The sequence below is a fragment of the Vespula vulgaris genome, chromosome 7, assembly GCF_905475345.1.
Source record: "Vespula vulgaris chromosome 7, iyVesVulg1.1, whole genome shotgun sequence".
NCBI lineage: Eukaryota > Metazoa > Arthropoda > Insecta > Hymenoptera > Vespidae > Vespula > Vespula vulgaris.
In genome coordinates, this window is record NC_066592.1 from 6,479,224 (window position 1) to 6,502,840 (window position 23,617).

A 23,617-nucleotide genomic window follows, 5' to 3' on the forward strand; every position below is an offset into this window, starting at 1 on the left:
AAAGGGAAATAAATTATTCTACGTAACGGATAAAGTTTCTCAGGAAATTCTCGATAACATAATAATCGATGTTTTCATAAAAATTCCTAATGAAATAATTTTGTTCTTAAGGTAGTCGAACTTTCGAACTTTTCTTTCGTCTTTATCGGCAAATTAGATCATCGTAATCGGTCGTTTTCTCGGATCAGAGAAGGAAATCGATGATGCATTTGAAAGGATTGTGATAAACGATGCCATAGAAAGTATTTCTTGTCGAACTCGATGCATTTATATAGGTTACGAATTTTTCTTATTTTTCTTATTCTTTTTACTTTTTTCTTTTCCCTCTTTCTTTTTCTTTTTCTTTTTCTCGTTTCATAGGTATTTTCTCTTTAAAACGTGAGTTAGCCACACCCTTGTCAACGTATTCTCTATCATATAAGCACAAGCGTGCTCTCTTTCAACGTTGTCCTTTGTGGTCTACCGAAATTGACCAAGCTGTCGATTTGTCTTTGTAAAAGTCGACGATGTCTCTTGTAGTTGAGGGAATGTCAACGTCGAAAGCAAATTCGTCTTTGATCAGTTAATGTGCTCTTTCCTGCCTGTGTCTCAGCTGCCACGCGTTGCACGTGTTAATTCTGATAATTAGTAAACGTGACTATGTTCGATCGATACGTATACGTAAGTTTGTCTTATACGTAACTCGATTATTCTTCGTCCCATTGAAAAAGCTTAGTGATATGTTTCCACGATAACAGGCAGGATCTTTTTTACAAAATAATATTTAAATTCGTCGGTTTATTTTACTTAACATCGAACGTAAAATTATTTCAAGATGTTGTAGTTTCGTTTTGTACGTGAAAACATGTAAACGTGTTTTTTAATATGTAATTCTTTTTTCTATACTTTTTTTCTTTTCACTATTCTATTTTCTTTCTTCGTGTAATTATTTACTTAGATTACTTCATATTGTTACTAGAGTTACGTTAGTCAGTTATGAATTTCAATCGACTTTAGAAATTCTTCGAAAAAGAAAAAGAAGAATACATACAACTTTTCCAGGTAAATTTTATTTTCCGACTACTAACTCTTCCTTCGTCCAAAGTAGGAAATAATGAAACGCACTTTGCCGTACTCTGCTGTTATTAATTATCTTTTCAATCTAATTATCCGATCAAAAATGTACGGGATAGTATTATTATCATCCGCCGACGACTGCCGATGAACTCGAAACTTTAAAATTGTGATACAGTTCCTTTTTTTCTTTTTCATTCTTTTATTTTTTTTCTTTATCTTTTACTGCATTTTATTCTCTTCCTTTATCTCTTTTTTTTTATTTATTTTTTTATTTTTTATTTTCTTTTTTTTTTTATATAGCACGAAAAGTTTTTATATGTTTGAATTATTTACAATGAAAAATGTTATTATCGTTGGAACGTTTTAACATCATCGTTGAAAACCAGTTAATAATTTCTGTTAATTGAACCTTTTAATTGGCAATGTATACACGAAACAGCATTGTCGCCTAAAGCTCTCTCGTTCAACGAAACAACCCCATTAAAGAGAGCTTTACTCCTTTTGAAGTTTTTTTTTTTTTTGAATTTCAACGATCGAAATATATTCGTGAAATTCGATATCAAAAATATGTCATCGTAGGCGTTGTTCAACGATTCGTTGGCTGTCAATCAATTTTTACCATCGTACTACTACCTATATATACATATGTACCGAGATACGTTTATTTTCTTCGACTTTTTATCAATTTCATATCGTTCGTTGATATATTTCACTTTATGCATATAATATTATTTTTCACCATCATTCGAGAACCATTGGGACACGTTATCTGTGAGTTTAAAACAACTAATAGATATAGTGTGTGTCTCTCTGACTTCGAATAGTACTCTCCCAACGTGGAGTTATTTTGCAATTGAGTCGACTCGTTTGCGTGGTTGAGACTCTTACCAAAGACCCTCTCCTCTTCCTTTTCCCCTTCTCCTCTCCTCTGCTTTCCTCTTCTCTCCACTCCTTTCCCCTCCCTTTTCCTTTCCTCTCCCCCATTATTTCCAAGGAGACGTCAAACATTGAATCGTAACACATAGTAACATAATAATATAAAGGTACGTAATGTCACGTAATGTAAGTAGAGTGCAAGTAAAAGAGATAAAAAATGGCCAACGAGAATATCATGTGTTATTACGTTAAGTAATCTTTTGCGATGTACATAAATGTATATGTATGTACATACATGTACGTATATATGCGTATGTATAAAATGGAATAATGTAGGATGATGATATATCGTAGAATAATGCCTGTTTAAAATTAATAATAATTTGTCTTTTTTTTTTTCTCTTAATGCTCAAGAACGCGACGCTCGTGATTGGTTGCTACGAAGATTTTTGTTTTGTGAAGATTATGTGTACACATACACACACACATACACAGATATATACATGGTATTAATTTTCATATAGTAGTCTAGTATTTATCATATTCCTTTTATTGCATATATATGTTCTATCTTTTTGTTTGTCGAGAAGAATGAATCTTCTTTTGCATATTATATTCTTTGAAACGTTTGACAAGTTATATATAAATATAAGAATTTATATTACTATCTACTACCAGAGAAGTTTTCCTGAGTCATCGATCGATCTTTTCCCCGGGAACATCTGTCCGCTCGCTAAAATACGTTTATCGTCCTCGGATATAGTATGATTCTTAAAAATTCAACGTTTAGAGTGTCTTTCCGAGCTTCAAAGTGCTAACTTCATTTTCGACATTTTTGATTTATTTTTTTTTCTTCTTTTTTCTCCCTCTCTTTCTTTTCCCATTTTTTCGTAATTTTTTTCGTAAATTTATCGAAAGGAATTAGATTACTTTTTGAAATTAAATTATTATTTTTATATCATCGGGGTTGTTATATCGAGATAAATCGTTCTACTCGTACGTTCGAACTTCACTTTTCAATTGGAACGACATTTTTGTGGCCTTCTGGTTTCAACGTGATCGCGTTGTATGTGTGTGTGTTTGTGTAGGTGTATGTAGTTAAAGAACACTAGTTCGAAGAATGAACGAACGGATGATTTCGACGATGTGAGGGGAAATCGCATGTCGAGTTACCATTTCTTCGTTTCTTGATGTTGAGATTTCACACTGAAATACGAAGAATTTATCGCAATTGAATGGACCTCGATGTTTTCCAAGATCTATCATTACGAACGTGTGCGTGGATATATAGGTGAAAAAATGGCTATTAGTTGATCTTTACAAAAAGATATATATATTTTTTTTCAATAGAAACATTTATAATATAACGAGGATGATTTGATTTTGTATTATTTTATCCTTTTTTTTTTTTTTTAAATGATAACTTTCGATTGAAGATAATTCCGATACAATCTCGTTTTTAGAAAGGAACAACAAGAGTTATTTTCCTCGAGTTTATAATTTCGCAAGCAAACAAATTTCACAGAAAGATTATTCAATCGAAATGGCAAACATTTCTCGACTATTCAAACATCGTCGACATTTCGCGATCGAAACTGTGCGAGAAACAGTATACCTCTTTTACGATCGATTTACAAGATCGTCCTACGATTTGATAAATCCGAATGTCTATCGGCCCGCCTGTTATATATTTCGTCATTCCAAAAGCGAAAATTTCGATATTTAATTAAAGTGTTCGGGCGGGTCGTTCTAACGAATTGCGTGCGCCCATCGACGTTTGATTGGTCTCGAAGTAGTTCTTTTTATCTATCTATCTACCTATCCATCCATCTATCTATCTATCTATCTATCTATCTATCTATCTATCTATCTATCTATCTATCTATCTATCTATCTATCTATATATATATATATATATATATATATATATATATATAAACACATACACATATAAGCGTATATATAAGGTATACGTGAGTGCATGTCGATATTATAACTCAGATCGAGTTAATAGCATCGTTAACTTTTACGAGGAACGTTATTCTCGCATCAATAATAATCGAGACGTTATGCAGTTTCTCGAAACTAATTAGATATCGAGGGTAATCTTTTATATTAGTTTTACCGATCAAGGAAGTTCATGGTTTTTTTCCTTTTTTTTTTCTTTTTTTCTTAGTCCTCCATTATCGTGAGAACAATCGACGGAAGTCCCATATGATAGGAAATTAGATTCATTCGAAATCCCCGATGTTAGAATTTAATTTATCGAATGCTACAACAAAACTTGTTAATATGTCGCCATGGTCATATCTATCTATTTTTAACTCTTTTCTTTTTCTTTTTCTTTTCTTTTCTTTTATTATTTCTTTTTCTTGCTTCAATGGTTATACTTTCTTGTCTCGTCGGAAAGTATAGATGTTTTTTTTTTTTTTTCTTTCGGTGCAAACTATTTGATTTTCCGTTTTATTGCTTGGTTTTTATTGACCGACGTCTTTATTGCCTCGCATTACGACGACCGTTGTCAGAGCCATTCGTCGACTCTGAAGTAGGTAAGAATGGAGACGAGTTTCTCTTAGCTTTTAATGGAATTATGTCTCTTTCAGACACGAGAGCGTCTATTTTACCGATTCGAGAACGGTCAGATTGTGAGTAAATTGGCGATTTTTGTTAAACCAAAGAAATGTTATAATCGAGTTCTTCAGCTCGATCCAGTAGACTTTTTCGCGATATATAATTGCATCATTTCGAGATAACGGAAGGTTGGAGTATTTTATACGTCGTCATCGCCTGGCGACATCGTTTGCGTTCTCGAATGTGTCTTTTTTCTCTCTCTTTCTCTTTCTCTCTTTATATTTTTCTTTGAGCGAGAAAAATAAAACTACGATTCAAGATTTTTCCTTTTCTTCAAGAAACGTCTTCATCGTTTTCTTTCTTTTTTCTTTTCTTTTTTTTTCTTTTTTCTTTCTTTCTTTCTTTCTTTTTTTTTTTTTTTTTTACTTTGAATTTCTCGCAAATCGTAAATTTTTTCTCTCTCAGAAGAAAGCAGTTCACAGCAAGCTCCTCTGACATTTACATAATAATGTCACACGATCTGAATCTTCCTCGTTCTTGCTCGTGCTTGTTATTCGATATTAGACGTATACACATACGTCTCGTGCTGTCTATAAAATCGACGATTTTTCTTCTTTAGTTTCGAAAAAATTCATGAAACGTTCGCCAAAATATTCAGGAAAACTTAGAGAAGATATCAAGCTAAAAATATACGCGTTTCCGCTCGTATTTCAAGCTCGAGAATAAATACTGTTACGTCGGGCTATTATATTATTTCATATTAACATTATCGTATTTTACTTCAATCATTTTTTGTTTTATTTATTTATTTCTTTTTTTTTACAAATTATAATAATCGCATCAAGATCTTCACAGATTTAATACTAAATTATCCATTTATTCTCCTTGAGTATATATGCATAGATTAATGTTTCATGGATATAAGATATTTCGATATGATCAAGCAAATGATGATAAATCAATAATTCGGAAATAAAAAAGTTTACGGGAACATAATTTTTTTTTTTTTCTTTTTTAACGATGAACTTAATGAGAGTGCTAACGAATACAGTAGGTAATGGCGTTGAGAATGAAAATTATTCTGAAAGAACAAACAAACTTTCTTTTTTCTCGTTCTTCTTCTTCTTCTTTTCCTTTCACAGGAGATAAGAAATTCTAGTTTCTTACGAACGATCGTTATAAATATTTGTCGAGTCGAGCTCGTTCACATGTAAGTGGGCAACTGACTACATATATATACCGAAATGGCCAGAGTACTCTTCTTAGTACTTATGTTATTGAGAGTGGCTTTTAAGCTCTGCATACATACTTTGTGTTTGCACGAGAAAACGAGAGAGAAAGAGAGAGAGAGAGAGAGAGAGAGAGAGAGAGAGAGAGAGAGAGAGAGAGAGAGAGAAGAGTGATAGGATATGAAGTAGATAGTGAAAAAGAAAAGCATCGAAATTCTTACAAAGAATCGTATCTGTCTGCGAGTTGTTTGTCTTAGCGATTAATTTTTAATTATACTTAACAGTTAATTTTCTTGAAAACGAAAACAAAAAGAAAAAGGAAGCAAAACGTTGGAGGGAAGATCACGTCGAACTTTCGGACTAAAGGATTTTTATCCAAAAAAGGAGGAAAAAATGGACAGAGAAAAAAAAGGGAAAAAGGAAAAAGAAAGTGGAGTTCGCAATTAGCGTCGACGCGAGAGGAATTCACTTTGATTTGAATTGTGTATAGTCGTGCAATCAACTTCTTTAATCGATCAGGACAATGATATTGATAAATACAGGTATATTGTTAATTGCTTCGAGTCACGTTTAGAAGTGACAACGTAACCGTATCTGGTATCTAAATTTAAACGAAGCTAGTAAAACCACAATAGGCCATTTCGATGCGTGACTTTTATATATAAAACGTGCACGTAAATACGTGTTTACGTACATTCTATTTAATATACAGATATAAACTCTCTACGTATATATGGATAGTTTATTTCAAGGTTTTAAGATAAAGCTTGTTTTACCAAGAACGAATGGAAAATATATAAAAATAACGAGTCATTTTACATTTGCAAGATAGATCGATAACGCTTTTAGCTTAGAGTATAGTATTAATAATATATAGTTGTAATAGTAGTAGGTATGTAATAGTAGTAGTAGGATCTTTACGTGATCTCTGTTACAGAACAAAGATACTGTTGTAGGTGTCATCAAGGCGACGGTATCTCTCTGACATGATAGGATTCGTCCTTTATAGCAAGCAACTAGCAAGACATTAACATGAGCTTCTACGCCTAGTTGACGTTTCTCAGAGTGTTAGCAGGTTACACGACTCGAAGAAACTTGATTATGGATTCTAATGTGATCACGATATTTCGAGTAGAAACTTAGAAAATCTTCTGAAGAAAAGTTTTTAGTAATTGTGCGAAACGCGTTCTTTTACTCATTTGATATGAAAAGTGTACTTGCATTTTGTGAACGTTGTTTCGCGCTACGTGAATTCTTGCGTACGAACAATGAATAAGGTTGACCTATTTCTTTCTTTTTTCCTTTTTCTATCTTTTTCCTTCTTTTTTTCTCTCTCTCTCTCTCTCTCTCTCTCTCTCTCTCTCTCTCTCTCTCTCTCTCTCTCTCTCTTTGTCTCTCTCTTTCTTTCTCAAGGGATATCATCATTTAAAAGAAAAGAAAATGTGAGCATATGCGACGGTTGTGTAGTTGTAAAGGATGTTTGTGAATTTTGTTTTTCCGCCAGGAAATATGTCTCTCTGTGATCTTATGAAATAGCTAGTGCTACGTATAATAATAAGAGGTATACTCACATACCGTTAGAATTTGTTAGGATTAAGATGGATTCGTATGTACGTAGATTACATAGTTTACTACTACGACGTTAGATCGTATCGTCTTGTTGTTTTAGTAGTAAGATTAAGAAAAATGAGTGACAAATAAGGTAAGAGTAATATATTTGAAGAAGATTTTAATCAGAAGTAAATTTTTAATATATATATATTCTTTTTTTTTGATCTGGTATATTCATGAAGCTAATATAAACTCTGTGGAAGTGTGTAACGTGGTTATTCATAAATTAGAAGACCGAGCTAAATTAATCTCGTTTTATCTAGATTCATATATAAAATATTTGTACTTACTTAGCTTCATCTACGGTTTAAATTATTAAAACGTTTTGCAAATGAGTAGAACGATTGAAATATTTAAGAAAGGAAGAATGATATCGGTAATAACAATAATTTAATTAATCATATTTAGCTAGATTGCTTTGACTAATCAATTAAGCGTAGATAAAATCATTCGTTCGTTCATCTATAAATAAAAACGTGCATGTGACTCGTTACATTTATTATCTCCTCTTGCGCTATAATACACGAGTAAATAGATAAATTTCATTTGTCACAGTCGTGTGATAGTTTTATTCTCTCTCTCTCTCTCTCTCTCTCTCTCTCTCTCTCTCTCTCTCTCTCTCTCTCTCTCTCACTCTCTCTCTTTATCTATCTCTCTTTTCATCGATATAACTTCAAGAGCGTTTTGTATTTTACATCGTTATACGTTGATACACGTTGAATATATCAAATTTAGTCATAGTTGACGCGAAAAGGCTTGTTGCTTGAAAAGCGAGGTTTCACGGTTGACGTCAATGCTCAAAGCCAGTGATGAGTAAGTCCGAAGCTTATTGGCTGGAATGAAGTTTTATGACAAAAATATACTTGAATCAAGTGGCGCGATTGTATGCATATATATATATATATATATATATATATATATATATATATATTCGAGAGAAATATTTAAAATACGATCATATTTATATGCATAAATTGAAACAGTGAAATATAGGTAAATATGAAAGCGAATAATAATGATTAAATTTAGATAGGTATATTTGCAGGATATTTTCATTGGATATCAAATTATATTACAACAGGCTGTATATTAAAATTTAATAGAAATTCCAGACATTCAAATTTCTTGATACTTTATCGTTTATATTCGTATCGATGTTGTTTATTTGATAGAAGAAATTCAGGAAAATATAGTATATTGATATTATCAATGACATTCGAAATCTTGATAATGTTTCAAACATCATAAATTTTGATTAATCAACGAAGACCCTCGTGACGTTTTGACAACCTCAAATATGACTTTGCCACTGAAAGTACTTTATCACAAGTTCTTCTCCTGTTTTTTTTTTTCTTTTCTTCTTTTTATGTGTAAATTTAATATGAAACCTGGAGATTTTCTAAATTCTTGTCTCATGTGCTGACACTTAGTAAATTCCTTCTTTATCTTCGTCTTCTTTACAATTTATACAGAAAGAAAAGAAAAATGAGAGTGAGAGAGAGAGAGAGAGAGAGAGAGAGAGAGAGAGAGAGAGAGAGAGAGAGAGAGAGAGAGAGAGAGAGAACTCTGTCAAGAGATAAGAATTCAATTCTATTCGCGTGTGAGTATTCGCTCGTTGTATATTTTTCGTAGATCCATTGGTTTGGAAAAATACTACCTTCTTTTATAAGTCCAAAAAAATTTGAAGATACCCTTGGAATATATATATTTTTTACGATTATAGCTAAGTGAGACGAATTTCCATAAAAGTAATGTAATACTCGTGATACGATGGTTTTTAACCAAAACACATTTGGATATTCGGTCATTTCACATCATCTCACGCCATTTCTTTTCTTTGTATTTCATTGTATATGTAGAAAAGATTAACGAAAACTAATGTTAATCGGGTAAGCTTCATCTACCGATCGATTTTCTTGGTGAAGAATGTTAGGTGGATTTAGACAGCGATTAGGTGAGCAACGTCCGTAGAGGAAGGGCAAAATGTTGCAGCGTGTTATGGGATTGGCCCGTTATATTGGATCGGACCTGAGTAAATTGGGTCGAAGATTGGTGGTCTTTAGTGGTCGTTGCGTGGGAGACAGAGGTAAAACAGGATTTCGACCTGGTATTTACTTTATTTAAAAAAAAAAAAAAAAAGATAGGATTGGTATGGTACCATCGATCTCTTTCTTTCCCTCTCTCTTTCTTTCTTTCTTTGTCTATTTATTTATTAATTTTTTCATTTTTCTTCCTACTTCATTCCCCCGTTTTTCTTTTGATTATTTTTTTTTTTTTGAAACATCGATCCCACGTGAAAAGTTCAAAGAACTCTTGAGAAGCGTTACGATCGTTGAGAATGTTCAAGGGGATAGAAGCATATATATATAAAAAAAAAAAAAGAAAAAAAAGAAAAGGAAATAATTCCAAATGTTTTTTGTTTGTATTGAGAAAAGGGGAAGAAATTCGATCGATACAAGATATTTCGAATGATATAGAAATAGAAGATAAAATGCGAGAACGAAATTATGATTTAATATTTTTTTTCTTTCTTCTCTCTCATTTTCTTTTCTTTTGTTTGCGCGAAACTCATAAGTTCGTGCCGAGTGTATAGATTATTCGACACGTCATGAAAATTCCTTGTACCCGGAAAAATGTCTGTACCGAAATTCTTTCTATTGAACGAGACAAGCCTCTGATACGACGGGATAAGAGAGAAAAAAGAGGAAAAGTCGTTCTTATCTGGTATCTTTCTTTTTTTTTCACATATATACACACGTACGAACGTATCCAGCTATGTATTATACGTAGGGTACATACTTTCATCCTAAGCTCTCTTTTACTGGATTGACGTGTCACGTGTTGCCTCGCGAAGTAAGAAATCGATCGAGGAGAAAACGAAGCTTTCGGAAAGCGAACTGGTGTGACTATCTTGGGATTACATCGTTTTGTCTTGAGGGTTTACATTGAAAATGGATCAATGGACTTTGAAAACGATAACTATTGTCTGTCTATCTGTCTATCTGTTTATCTCTGTTTCTCTTCTTACTCTTTAATGTTTCTTTAAAGTCTGTAATGTTTCTTTCCTTCTTATTTTCTTTCTACTATTTTTTTTTCAGTTTCTTTTTGCTTTTTTATTCTTTTACGAAAAAAAATTTATATATATATATATAGTCCGAACGAAAGATGCTCGAATTTTACAAACGATCCAAGCATCTCAAAAAGTTATTCGCCGATTCGAGAATTTTCTATAATGGGACTTAAAGATTCTTTGAATATCGACTTGCCTTCCTTCACGTTTTTGCATCGCGAATAGAAAAGGCACAAATATTTCTTCATTTTCTTATCAAATTCCAAGTTTCGTATGCGGACAAGATCTCGAAAACGTTTGATAGAAAAAGGATTTTATCTCATTGTCAAGATAAATCATTTTTCTTATGGTCGAATAAATTTTATTAAATACGGAAATGTAAGAAGATAATCATGTGCGTCATTAGTATCAAAATGTGTGGAGGCTTATCGTTATCGTTGAAGTATATCGTTTCGTTTATTGGAACATATTTGGGTCAGTTGGCTATGGATAATTGGCTAATTTGTATAATAGAACCATATCATATGTTTTCATACAGCTTACTTTTCCCTAAAGTTGTTGATTCTACTTTTGGTTATTTTCTTTCCACCTCTTAAAACATGAGATAATAATATCGTTTGGATGAACATCATTTTGGGGAAAAGAAAAAGTAAAAGAAAAAGAAAAGAAGAAGAAGAAGAAACAGAAATTCAAGAAAAATAAAAGAAAAAAATAATCGTGGGAACTAAACTAGACTTATCTAGTCAAGGGATAGTGTAACTAATATATTTTGGGAAAACTGTAAGGGGAAATTTCGTAGTTCTAGACATCTTGGAGAATTCTAGACGAAATTATTGCGCGTTTTGCTTCTCACATAACGTTCTATTGCAATAATGACGGTATATATATACATTCTCTTTCCCTCTCTCTCTCTCTCTCTCTCTCTCTCTCTCTCTCTCTCTCTCTCTCTCTCTCTCTTTCTCTTTCTCTTTCTCTTTTACTTAGCTATATTCTCTCTCATAGGAACTCTCCAAGGAATTATCCATGCGCATTCTATTCTCGAGCGACCCTGCAAGAAATAAGCGTGGATAAGTTGAGGATATCCTTTATCGTCGTTTCGAGTCTCTCTACAAATCACCTAGGCTATTCTAAGCGAAGTAAAATCTAATTTCATCGTTCGCGAAAACATTTGGCTCACTTCCGCTCGTTGATTAAGATCGCATCGATTTCAACGGAAACGCGAATATTTTCTTCTCGAATTAAGACTTCAATCGGAATTGAAGTCTGAGAAATTAGGAAGATAAAGTTTCCTTCGTTCTTTTCTTTTTCCCTCTTATTTTTTTCGAGAAGAAGAGAAATGAAGATAGAGAAAGAGAGAGAAAGAGTATGATGGTTAAGATAAAGGGATTTCGAATAAACTCAATTCGAAAGTCAAGAAACTCAGGTTAACGTGAAAGTTCGTGAATGTAATCATCTAGTTTTATCATCGTGCGACCTATTCGTTGGTTCTCTATCTCACTATTTCATAATAATAGAGAAAGTTAATACCTTTTCTTTGTTTAAATTGTTTCGATCTTTTTTATTTTTTTCTTCTTTCCTTTTTCGTTTTCTTTCTTTTCTTTTTTTGTCATTTCCGAAAAAAGTTCAACGATTTGTCTTGTATATTTCTTTGCAGGATATGAAAAAATCTCTCGGTAAAATTAAATGTAGTAGTAAAGTCATAAAGTCCATATCTTTGAATGAAACTTTAAAACGAAATTTTTATGATAACGTAAGACCGTCTTTTCTTCATTTACTGTCTCGTCTCGCTTTTATGTATGCATTTATCTATCTATCTATGTATGTATGTGTATATGTATGTATGTATGCATGTATGTATAGTCGCGAAAAATATCAATAGGAAACGTTACGCATACAGATGTGTCATGTATAACATGTAAGCATATAGGGTGTACGTGTATGCGAGCTTGTGTTTGTTGTAATATCTATATGTGTTTGCGTTTAAATGTTAGACACTATCGTGAAAACGTATCAAATAGTAAAGACCGAGTTTATGCTACAAAGAGAAACGAATTCTAAAGTTTCTAACATTTTCTCAATGTCCTCGCGCTCTTTCATTGTTCTCCTTAAAACGTATTTCACATTTTCTTTCCACTTTGTGCTATCTTTTTCTCTTTTTCTTTCTTTCTTTCTTTCTCTCTGTCTCTCTCTATCTTTATCTTTCTTTATCCTTACAATGATCGTAGGAAGACATTGAATGGCCATGTTCTGCTATAACTGGCTCGTTTTCTAGAATGGGTAGGGAAAGGTGACAGAGCGTGTGGTGTCTGCCTTGTTACGTTGTTACTCGCGGCTCAAGCTTGAGGAAGGTTCAACTGACAAATCACGATTCAAGAATGGCCCTTTGTACTCCTCTGAATTCCACACGGAACCCTCTACCTTCATGTTTAATACGGTCGTTAACTCGTCAGCGAATATGTCTTTAGGGACATTGGTATAAGCTTTTGGGCGGACCGAAAAAAAAGAAATAAAAAGTAAAAAAAGGAAATTCACGTTTTTGTTGCTCTTAAAATAATATTCTTTTTGTTTATTTATTCATTTTATTTATCATCATCGTCATATTTATTATTATTATTATTAATGTATATTTTAAAAAAGTCATCATGTAAAGTCGTGGTTTCGAAATTTCGAGTTTCGTATATTGACGTCTCTCTCTTACCAGCACTGTTCTTTCCAACTACGTTCGCTGCATATTCATATATTAAAATAAGGAGGACCTCACTCCAACCTCTTTTTCCCACTCGAGTAAGCTAGCCTCCTGCCTGCCTGCTTGCTTGCCTGCTGCTTGGCAGCCTACCTGCCGGCCTGCCTGCCTGCCTGCCTGCCTAGTTTTCGCTCGGATGCGCGAGGTTAAACGAGGTCACGCGATCTCACACTCTCGCGAATCACTCTCGTTTCAACCGTTGGCCTCTCTCCTTGTTTCTACTGTGCTCTGACCTACCCGTCTCCTCCTCTTTCTTTTCCTCCACTACCTCCTCCACCTCGTCGTGTTCTCTTCTTTTCCTCTTATTTTCTTTTTTCCTTCGTTTTTTTCCTTTCTCTATTGTTTCGCACGAATACATTCGTGGTTTTAGTACATCGATACAATTCGATATGTTATACTAATTTAATATTGAATATATTAAGAATTAATTAAGGAAAATAATTACTTTCAAATATTTTATTATTTTAAATTAATTTATTTCATTGTAGATATTTCCTTTGTTATTAAACAAGACTGGTGCAGCAATATATAGGTGTATATGGGATATCGTATTCTCTCGGTTCTTCCACACATTTTCACTTGCAGGAAGCTTTGTGAGCATTCGTCAAATATTAAATAGACTCAACAGCATTAATTTCGTACCTTCAAAAGTTCCTCGAAAAGAGGTCTATTCATAACAATGCAGTGTATTCTAAATTATTCGTAAAGGTAATTTTCCGACTTCAAAATGATCTCGTTGTTGCATTATGGTTCGAAAGCGATATAAAAAGATTCGAGACAATATTGTCTAGTTCGTTTTTGATCGCGTATATCTGTTTTTGTCGTTTAAATTGTTTCTGTTTAAAAGATATGCTGTGAATTAAGTGATTTTTTTTACATTGGTTTTTATAATCGTCTTATTACTCATTCATTAGTCGTCATTATTTCTCATTCATTTTTATTTCTATTTATTTATTTATTTATTTATTTATTTATTTATTTATTTTATTTTATTTTATTTTTTCGAGTCATGCCAGAAACACAACAATTAACAGTCCAGCTCGTTATTTAATGAGATTTAAAATTTAAGCGTATTTTAGTCGATAATGGTCGACAAAATCCACAAAATGGTTGACAAAGTGTACTCGTTATGCTCGCATCATTATCCGTTCCTCTAAGATTTTAGAAATGATCGAAAGGTCGTAGTCGGTCTAGTTCGTATCTTGTTCCTTGGAATTGACCTTATTACCTTGATAATAAATTATTGCCTTAATTAAAGCTCTGAGAGTATTTCTCTACGCGGTTCTGCCAATTTATTCAAATGAATCCCATAGGGTGAAAGTATGAACAAGCGCAGTGAGTTAATGAGAGACGAGTGTTAATGATCTTACAATATACGCGTATAATAGAATATATATATAACACTAGATTCCTCCGAGTTACGAAAAATCTCTTTAATTATTTCGAAGTGAGAAATACTTACAGAAAGACAATGATGAATTAACTGGATCGTTCGAGTATGTCGATAAGTAGGTTACATTTTTCGAGATTTCTTCCTTTATAAATACGTCCTTTATAATCGATTAAATCCTTTATAAATCGATTAATAATAGTAAGTATTCGTCTTGCGCATTATCGTCTCTGTGAAGATTATAATTCATGACCGATCTATGGGATAAAATTAATCTGATTTTCTTCAATTATAACAAACCGTTGTAAATAATGAAGACAAATGTTTGTGGTAAATTTCGCATTATGTGTGTTAATAGACACTACTACTAAATCCAATTTCACGGTTTGTCGTTAGAGCGTGATGTTATACGTACGTAGAACAGAGAATGTGCTTACAAACCTCGGTTAAATCGTTATTACAGTAACGACTGAGTTATCGCTATTATAAGTTGTCATTTTGTCTCTAGAAAATATTATAAATTATTCTGGATGCACTTCTTTCGCTTTGAAAAATTTATTTCGAATTTATACGTGAATGCGGCTGAAAGCTTTTGCTCCAGAATGTTTCCATTATCTTTTTTCTTTCTTTTTTCTTTTCTCTTTTCTTTTTTTATATCCGTAGAACCTTCCCTCTCGCGCGTCTTTCTTTCCACGCGATCGAAGAATATAAGCTTAGATGAACGAAAGGGAACATAGTTCTCTCTATACGAAGGAACATTCTTCGGAAAGGTACTATTACTTCGGTGACTTTTCCCTTTTCTTCATTTCATTTTCCACCGTAGCACCTGCCAACAAATCGGGATTTAAAAGTTCTCGATCCTCTTCGCTACATTAACACTCACACTCGTACTCCAGTTCTTTGACTGATATTTCTATCATTGAAACTCGATCATTTCGATCTCTTTTCTCGTCTTTTCATATTTCTCCTTTCTTTGCCTTTTTCACATACATATAAACATACATACATACATACATACATGCATGTATCCATGCATGCATAGATACATACATACGTATATATATATCGCAATGAATCTTCATCGAAGGTTTTCCTACTATTGTTAAGTGAAATTAATGATATCTAGTTAAAATGATATTCATTTTCACGAAGATTCATCGCAATTTCGTATAATCGTAATTTATTTATATATTGTCTCACGAGTATATCGGATTGTCCCTTTAAACATTGCCACAGATTATGGAATAGTGTATAAATATCGGAGAGAAAACGATGAAGTGAATACGTTTTCGTTGCTAGAAATCGAAACATATAAAAATATATTTCTATCTTGTTGATACCTTCTGTCTTAACTAATTCCATCATTTTATCGTAAAATCGAATTTGTTTCTTCTTTGAGAAAGCTTCAAGGAAAAATGATATATTTCTTTCAATATTTCCTACAACGTAAAAATGCGTGCGAACGAAAATAATTCATCGAGTACTTCTGTTAGGTTTTTCTTTTCTGTTTTTACTTTTTTTTGATCTTTTTTCCAGGATAATTAAACATTAATTATTCCTATAATTAAATAATCAATATGTTAGAATAAATCACTATATTTTCACGTGTAGAAATATATGTACTACACACACACACACACTATATTTCATGGTTTTTAAAATTTAAATAACGACGTAGATGCGTAACAATGGTATATAAAAAGCAATGTAATGTTTCGTCTAGCGTATATTGGGACATATGCTTCTAGTATGAAGAAAGCAAAATAATAACAAAAGAGAGAGAGAAAGAGAGAGAGAGAGAAAACAAAAACAAATAACAAAGGACAGAAAGTTCGTTCCTAGGCGAACAACTTCTCTTGCTGTAGTAGTTTATATTTGTTAGTTAACCTCCGTACGACGCCGAGACAGCACGTGTGAGACCTTTCGAAGCTCAAACCGGCTATATTACAAATATTCTGAAATAAGGTGAAGGCAGGAGGAGGTAGGAGGAAGGAGGAGGAAGGAGGAGGAAGGAGGAGGAAGAAGCTTCAAGCGATAGCAACGTGTACTACGAAATTGCGTATGTGTGTGTATATATATAATATGTATATGTATATACGTGTTAGTATTTTGCGATAGTATGTAGAAGATACGTAAGTCGACGAAAAATTTGTTGCCTTATCGACGTCTCTGACAATTTAATAGCTTCGCCTATAGATACGAGCTGCCAGTCGAAGTACCTTTTTTTTTTTTACTGCTCTTCACCATAAAATGCGTTTCATTGAATTTATCGCACGTAAACGTCGCCAACGGAGATTAATTTTCGATCCTACGGCTACTCGCGGTTGACCTTGTATGTTTCTTTTTCTGTTTCTCTCAATCTCTTTCTCTTTCTCTTTCTAATATAGATTCGAATCATTTAATACAATATGTCCTATCTGTTGGAATAACGTAGGATAATTTTTAATCACCGACTAAAGTGAAATGAAAAGATCAGCTTCTCGTATTTCCACTGAGTACACTTTATTTGTTACCATTCTCATGGAAACGGCAGTCTTTGGTGTTAAAGATAGGGCAAACGCAAATTGAGAAATCCCACTGGTATCGTAGCTGTATTTAGTGATAAGCGTAACGGAGACAGAGAGAGAGAGAGAGAGAGAGAGAGAGAGAGAGAGAGAGAGAGAGAGAGAGAGAGAGAGAGAGAGACAGAGAGAGAGAGAGAGAGAGAGAGAGACAGAGAGAGAGAGAGAGAGAGAGAGAGAGAGAGAGAGAATTTGTGTTTACAATTTCCATAGTCTCACTGCAAGCTTTATGGTTTGGCTAGATCTATTCTCTTCTTGAAATCCCTTTAATAATGTGGAAGACTATTGTTCACGAACTTTCATTATAGTAGAACTTAGTCTCGAAGTAATTGAAAAGAAGCTTGAGAATTTTGTGAAAGAATAGTTCTTTCTTCCTAAGTTACGGTATTTCATAGGAGAGGGGAAAAATAGAAAGATAATAATAGCGGTTCCATAACGTGATGATAGACAAGCATCGTTTCAAAGCTCTCTTCGTGTCGCGACAGCTGATGTGGATACGCTTTCTCAGTATGATTTGAAAAAGAAGACGAAAGAAAAACAAGAAGAAAAAAACACGTTTACTCGTTTTCAGAGAAACAGCAAGAATGATGAAAGGGTGCAAGCAATGTATCGAAAAAGGATGAAAGCTATACCTCGAAACGTGACACGTTGTATTATTAAGAACTCAAGCTTGATAGAGCTTATGTTTTATGGGAGAACATTTTTCGCTTTTCACTGAACGATATCTAAAAACACCAAACGAGATGCCACTTTCGCATTCAAAACTCAGACGGCCTATCATCGTGGACCAGAAATAATAAATGATCTTTCTCATTTTCTTTCTCTCTATCTTTCTCAAAGAATTTATTCTCGTATTTTTTATCTCTCTCTCTCTCTCTCTTTCTCTTTTTCTACTTCCAGTCGCGTTCGAATTTTTACGAAAAGAAAATATATGTATATATACATATATACAGATATATAACTATTTTTCACTTTGTTAAGCTGACACGTAGCCGCACGTTATTATGAAAGTCAAAGTCGTTTTCAACTTTCAAGAAACTTTATTACCTATTGCATTCATGGAATTAACGGGATGTAGCTTACGAACTTATCTTAAGTAGATTCTCTAAAAGTAATAATACTTTTTCTCGCAACGTAACCAGTGACAAACAGGTTTAATGCTCGCCACAATCGGATATTTATCTTGGGACCAGAAAAGAGAGAAAGAGAGGTACTCGAGTTATCGATTATGATAGCTTTCCTTTCTGTAACGAACGTCGATTGGATACGACCTAATTACACAAGAAAAAGCATTTAAATTTGTAACAAATTTCTATTTATTCCAATTTCAATTTTTCATATAAACGATACTTTTAGATTTATCTTATACACACGTATATATATATATATAAATATTATTACGCTGCTCTCGAGTTGGCCTATTTCGAATAAGAAACTTGAAAAACTTGGATCGGTTCGAGTGGAAAATATTGTCGAAATTATCAGTCATATAAAAGAAAGAGATAGCGATAGAGAAAGAAAACAAGAAAAGGAAAGAAAGAGAGAGAGAGAGTAACATAGAAAAAATCGATCGATACGTATTATGATGAAGTGCGACGAAAGAAAACGCGAGATGTTTTCGCGACGTGCGTGTAGCGAGAGCGGTCCGCATCCGAGTATTCCGGGATCCGGTCCAGTTGGATCCGGTCATCTTTGGGGTAAAAGGAATCAAGGACGAACATCAGCACCGGTCGTCGGTGATGCTAAACAACCGGCCATCATTCTGAAAACTAGAAGAAGCTGGCCCGTTGCGCCTATTCAATGCAGAAGGTAAGTAAAAAGAAAATTTATTTTATTATTGATATACTCGAGACACATGAATTTAGTGTCATAATTAGTAAGCTGCCATAGTTTGTTGATTGGTCGGCGAATTTGTTCTTCGAAAACGCCATTACTTCCATTTTCTCGTGCGTAGAAGCTTCATCCATTTTACGTGCTCCTTATCGTAAATATAAGAGAAACTTGAGTGAAAGCAAGATAAAAGCGTGGTTTCTCTTCGGTGTAATTGCGAGTAAATCATGCCACTTACACGTGTGTGTGTGTGTGTGTACGTGTGTGTACAAAATAGAGCAGAGAGTAGCCTGAAAATGAGAACCTTAGTTCTTGAATAGAAAATAATTGTAATTGCTGAATATGTTATTTGCATAAAAATTTTTTTTCGTTCGTCTAAGATTAGATCGTGGAAACGAAATTAATGGAAACAAAGTAAAAAGCTTTAAGCTCATTCAATGATTCTCGAATTATCGAAAAAGTAGTTAAGGATGATCGGTTTGATTTCAGTAGAGAATATCGCGCTTTTCTCCGACTTTTCATTTTCTTCTTTTCTCTCTTTTTTTATTTGTTTTGAGGGAATATAACCGTGTACACACAAACACACATACACATGAGGTATTCATGAATATTCGACAAAGCTTATAATTTATCGCCTGAACGCACTGATATAAGAGATACAAGAAGATTAAGAAAAGAAAAGATCCTTTATATTTCATCCGGATCTTGAAGGTCACTTTTGCCCAAGATAATATACGAAGATTACGAAAGGTCCTCGTCAATCTCTCAGTTTTTATTTATATATTTATTTATTTAGTATGTTTTTATTAATATTTTTCAAGTCTTCAGGTCAAAGTAAAAGGAGAGAAAATGTTTATTATTTCTTTCTGCTCGTCTCGTGCCTCGTACTTGTTTATGCTTTTTCGCAGCTTTTTCTTGCGTTATTTAATAATCACTATAATGAAAGGGAAATAGAAAGAAAGAAAGAGAGACGCAGAGAGAGAAAGGGAGAGGAAGAGAGAGACTCGGAGAGAGAGAGATGAAATATGCAATACCCGTAAAAATACGCTTCGTTAACCGTTTATGAAAATCCTATAAACAGTATTTATGTATGTATATGCACACACACACACACACACACACGAATATATATTTCATATTATCGTAAAAATATTCTTTTTTTTTTTACGTGTAACTTCAAACTAATAATTGCGTTACTTGTTCACGCTGCAATCATGCTCAACGTTCCAACGATAACGATCTCTTTTTCGAGCGAATGTTATTTCAATGTTATCTCGCGATATGACGCTTAGGAAATTACGTTTGTTAATGCAGTTATCGTAGAGTTCATACGAGGTCGTCGTATCAAGAAATATTCGACGAAAATCGAAGACCGCGAGCTCCGACATTTTTCATGAAACTCTCGAATCTATTTCTCTAGGAAGAATTTCTTCTCCATTTTTTTGTTTTTATTACTACTTATATTTCAATGAAATTAAGTGTCTTGCTCGTAGGACGCTGTTAGCGACGCTTTAATGATAAATAATGACGTTCTTTCTCGCTCGTGTTTTTACTTTTATGTTTTCTTTTTCTTTTATATTTTCTTTTTCTTTTTTCTGTCTATTTTTTTTTCGTCTATTCCTCATTCTCTTTCTCTTCTTTCCTCTTTTCTTTCCTTTTTTTTTTGGCCTTAAACTTTCAACGATTATGAAAATGTATGTATGTTATTGAGAATCCAGGGAATATTCACAATAGTTTTCCTAGTTACATAAAGTAGTTTTAAGTTCATTATTAGATTGTTGTTTAATGTTTGTAGGTTTGAAAGAACCTCTTAACTTGTTATCGTAACAATGGAGAGTTATTATTTAACAGGTATTTCCAAATGGAATTACAAAAGCCGGTCTATGTTCGTTAAATTCCTTTTATATGCCAAAAATTGTCTATACCTTTTGATATCAGGATGCTCGTGCCATGTTTCATTATCATTCACGAGTATGTCTATCCTAACTTCCGTTTTCTTCTTCGATGCACGTAACGTTTCAAAATAAAGAAGAGAGAGAGAGGGGAGGGAAGGAGAGACCTTTCATATGGTAGGTTTCTTCTAAAATTAATCGTGCGTTCGTGTAGTAACGTCCGATCGACTTAACGTACTGAACGAAGAAAGTATAATACTCTTTTCATATATATGTATATATATATATATAAAGGTAAATAAACCTTAAAATATATCGTATAGTAAGTTACCTTCGTAACTTTGGTCGGTTTATTACATATTCACTTAATTTCTATAATCATTTTAAACGTTGACCAACAAGTTTCATAAATATTTTTACACAAAGTTCGTAAAATCGAGTCAACATCAGCCGTGATGGTGAGCGTTTATAAACGTCAACGCGGATAACCTTGTTATAATTTTGCTATATTTTCTCGTATATTATTTTAGTTTGGACGTACGAAAATATGGTTAAAGCGCGCAAGAAATTGTCGAATGTGGCAGGGGTACAACCGAGGGTTGCGATCGATGCTTTGCGAGTTTCTCTCTATAGATATTAGACTGGCAAGGAAATATGTCAACGATAAAAACGCTACTAACACCGATAAAAGAGAGCTGCATTGTGAATCGGGGCCAGGTATGTACTTCCGTAGTTATAATACCTACCTGATTTTGCCATAGTGAAAACGTAGTAGTAGATATATGTAAATGTTCCGTTCTATTCCAAGATACGAGATCATCACTGGATAGTCTAAAATTACGTTCGTCAATTACGTTTGCGCTTCGAATAACTTCAATAACGTTTCACTTGTGAATTTTTTTTCTTTTTGTCTCTACTCTCTTCCTCTCTCTCTCTCTCTCTCTTTCTCTATCTCTATCTATCTATCTATCTATCTATCTATCTATCTATCTATCTATCTATCTATCTATCTATCTATCTATCTATCTATCTCTGTCTGTGCCCATCTCTTTTCTTTTTCTATTGTTATCCAATGCGTGTCAGCGTGAAAAGCGAAGAATGAAAGCGAGATCATTCTATTATAAGTACATGAAAAATTTTTCTCGATCGTTTAACGAAGACTTACGTAAAGCTATAGATACCATGTGTGCAGAACGAGCTTCATTAAGCGTATGTTTTCGTAAGATGTAGATATAATCTCATTTGTTATTATATCGGCAAGGTAAATCTCATCATCGAACGATATGCATAGCGTTTCTGTTCATGGTACTTGATTGGTAAATCCTCATTAAGTTGTCAAACTTCGTGATATGAATAGCATTACGTTGCAAGATTTAAATCCAAGTTATAATGACATTGTCGAAGGTCCAACAGGTAGTATTGATCATAAATTTTCAGTCAGGTTGGTTTATTCGAACGTTTATTCCTTCATTTGTGTATCCTTAGAAATGGGAATTTTTAACGAATCTTACATACATAGTATTCACTACGTGCTTAGAAATGAAAATGAGATAATACAAAATATTGGATTTCATTGTACTTTTTACATACGTATACGTGACCTCGTTAAGCATTATAAGATTCTTTGATAAATTCTAAACGTAGCTGAGAATATTTGTACAATATTTTATCGTATATCTCCGTGTATCGAAATCAATTCTTAGTTCGTTATATCCAACAGGGAGGGTATATTTGGAATCTTGCAAAATTAATTATGATCGGCTTTTTCCTTTCCTTCTTTTTTTTTCGTGACGAAGTACTAGTACTTCAAAGGCATGGTCTCGTTTCTCTGTACTTGTCTCTTTCTCTCTCTTTCTCTCTCTCTATCTCTCGACGCTTTTTTAGCATCAAATTCTTCTCTATCGATCGGCCCACGTGTTTTTACGAACGGACCCATGTCCCTTTCTATACCGATGAGCCAAACTCTATTTTACGAACGAATGGATAAAATCGTTACTTCGAACATAATCGCGAAATGAAAATGTAAGGTGGGAGAAGATGTATTTGAAGGAGAAAGAGAGATAGTGATACGAGATGAGTTTACAAAATACAACTCGTCAGACGATAGTTCTCGAATCGAATGGTCCCCTTTAAACGTAACTCGATCATTCTTCTCATTTTCGTCTTTATGAGAAGGGAGAGTCTCTTGCTTCGAGTACCTCCTTGCGGTCTTTCTATATAAAGAGAATGAAGTTTATCGATGGAGAGAGGAGGAGGAGGCAGGGGATAGGAAAAATGATCGACGACGTGAGAAAATCAAGACTAAGACGGTGAGAAAAATAGTGGATATTCACCGATGCCTTTTGATCTAGATAACGTAAAAGAAACTTTCTACCTTCGTGTTCTCTGATCTATAAATACGATTTTTTTCTTTCCTCCTTTTCTCTTCCCTTTTTTCTTTTTTTCTTTTTCTCTCTCTTAAGAAATTTTCTTCACAACAAAATTTATTAGAAAGGTCTTCCAAACTCTGTGAGAAACTAAGAAGGAAGATTATTTCCGTTGAGATAAATACGAGATATTCTATTATCTAGCGTTGCTCTACTCTTCCTGCGTTTAATCGTTCTCGCTTTATTGCATCAGATAAAAATAGAACACGGCCAAGTAGCTGTTGAGAGAGTAGATACTTGACTTGTTGGTAGTCCTATCGTAGACGAGAGTCAAATTGGAGGATTCGTTAATTCGACGATTCGTGGAGTAAATAATTCCTTTTAGAAAGAGGAGCTATAAAGTTTTGGTTTAAATATCATTT

At 33.4% G+C, this 23,617-nt stretch overlaps 1 protein-coding gene across 3 annotated transcripts in view; it reads left to right on the forward strand.

Annotated features, from left to right (window-relative positions):
* LOC127065392 (uncharacterized) overlaps nt 1-23,617 on the forward strand; it is a 74,120-nt gene that overhangs the window by 20,591 nt on the left and 29,912 nt on the right. Inside the window, exon 4 of one of the 3 annotated variants that reach the window (XM_050997672.1) lies at nt 2,347-3,289. The exons of the other annotated variants lie outside the window; for them this stretch is intronic. Within the exon in view, the coding sequence (XP_050853629.1) occupies nt 2,347-2,362 (16 nt within the window). The 3' untranslated portion in view covers nt 2,363-3,289. Of the gene's footprint in view, nt 1-2,346; nt 3,290-23,617 lie in introns of those variants that run through there. 3 annotated transcript variants of the gene reach the window in all.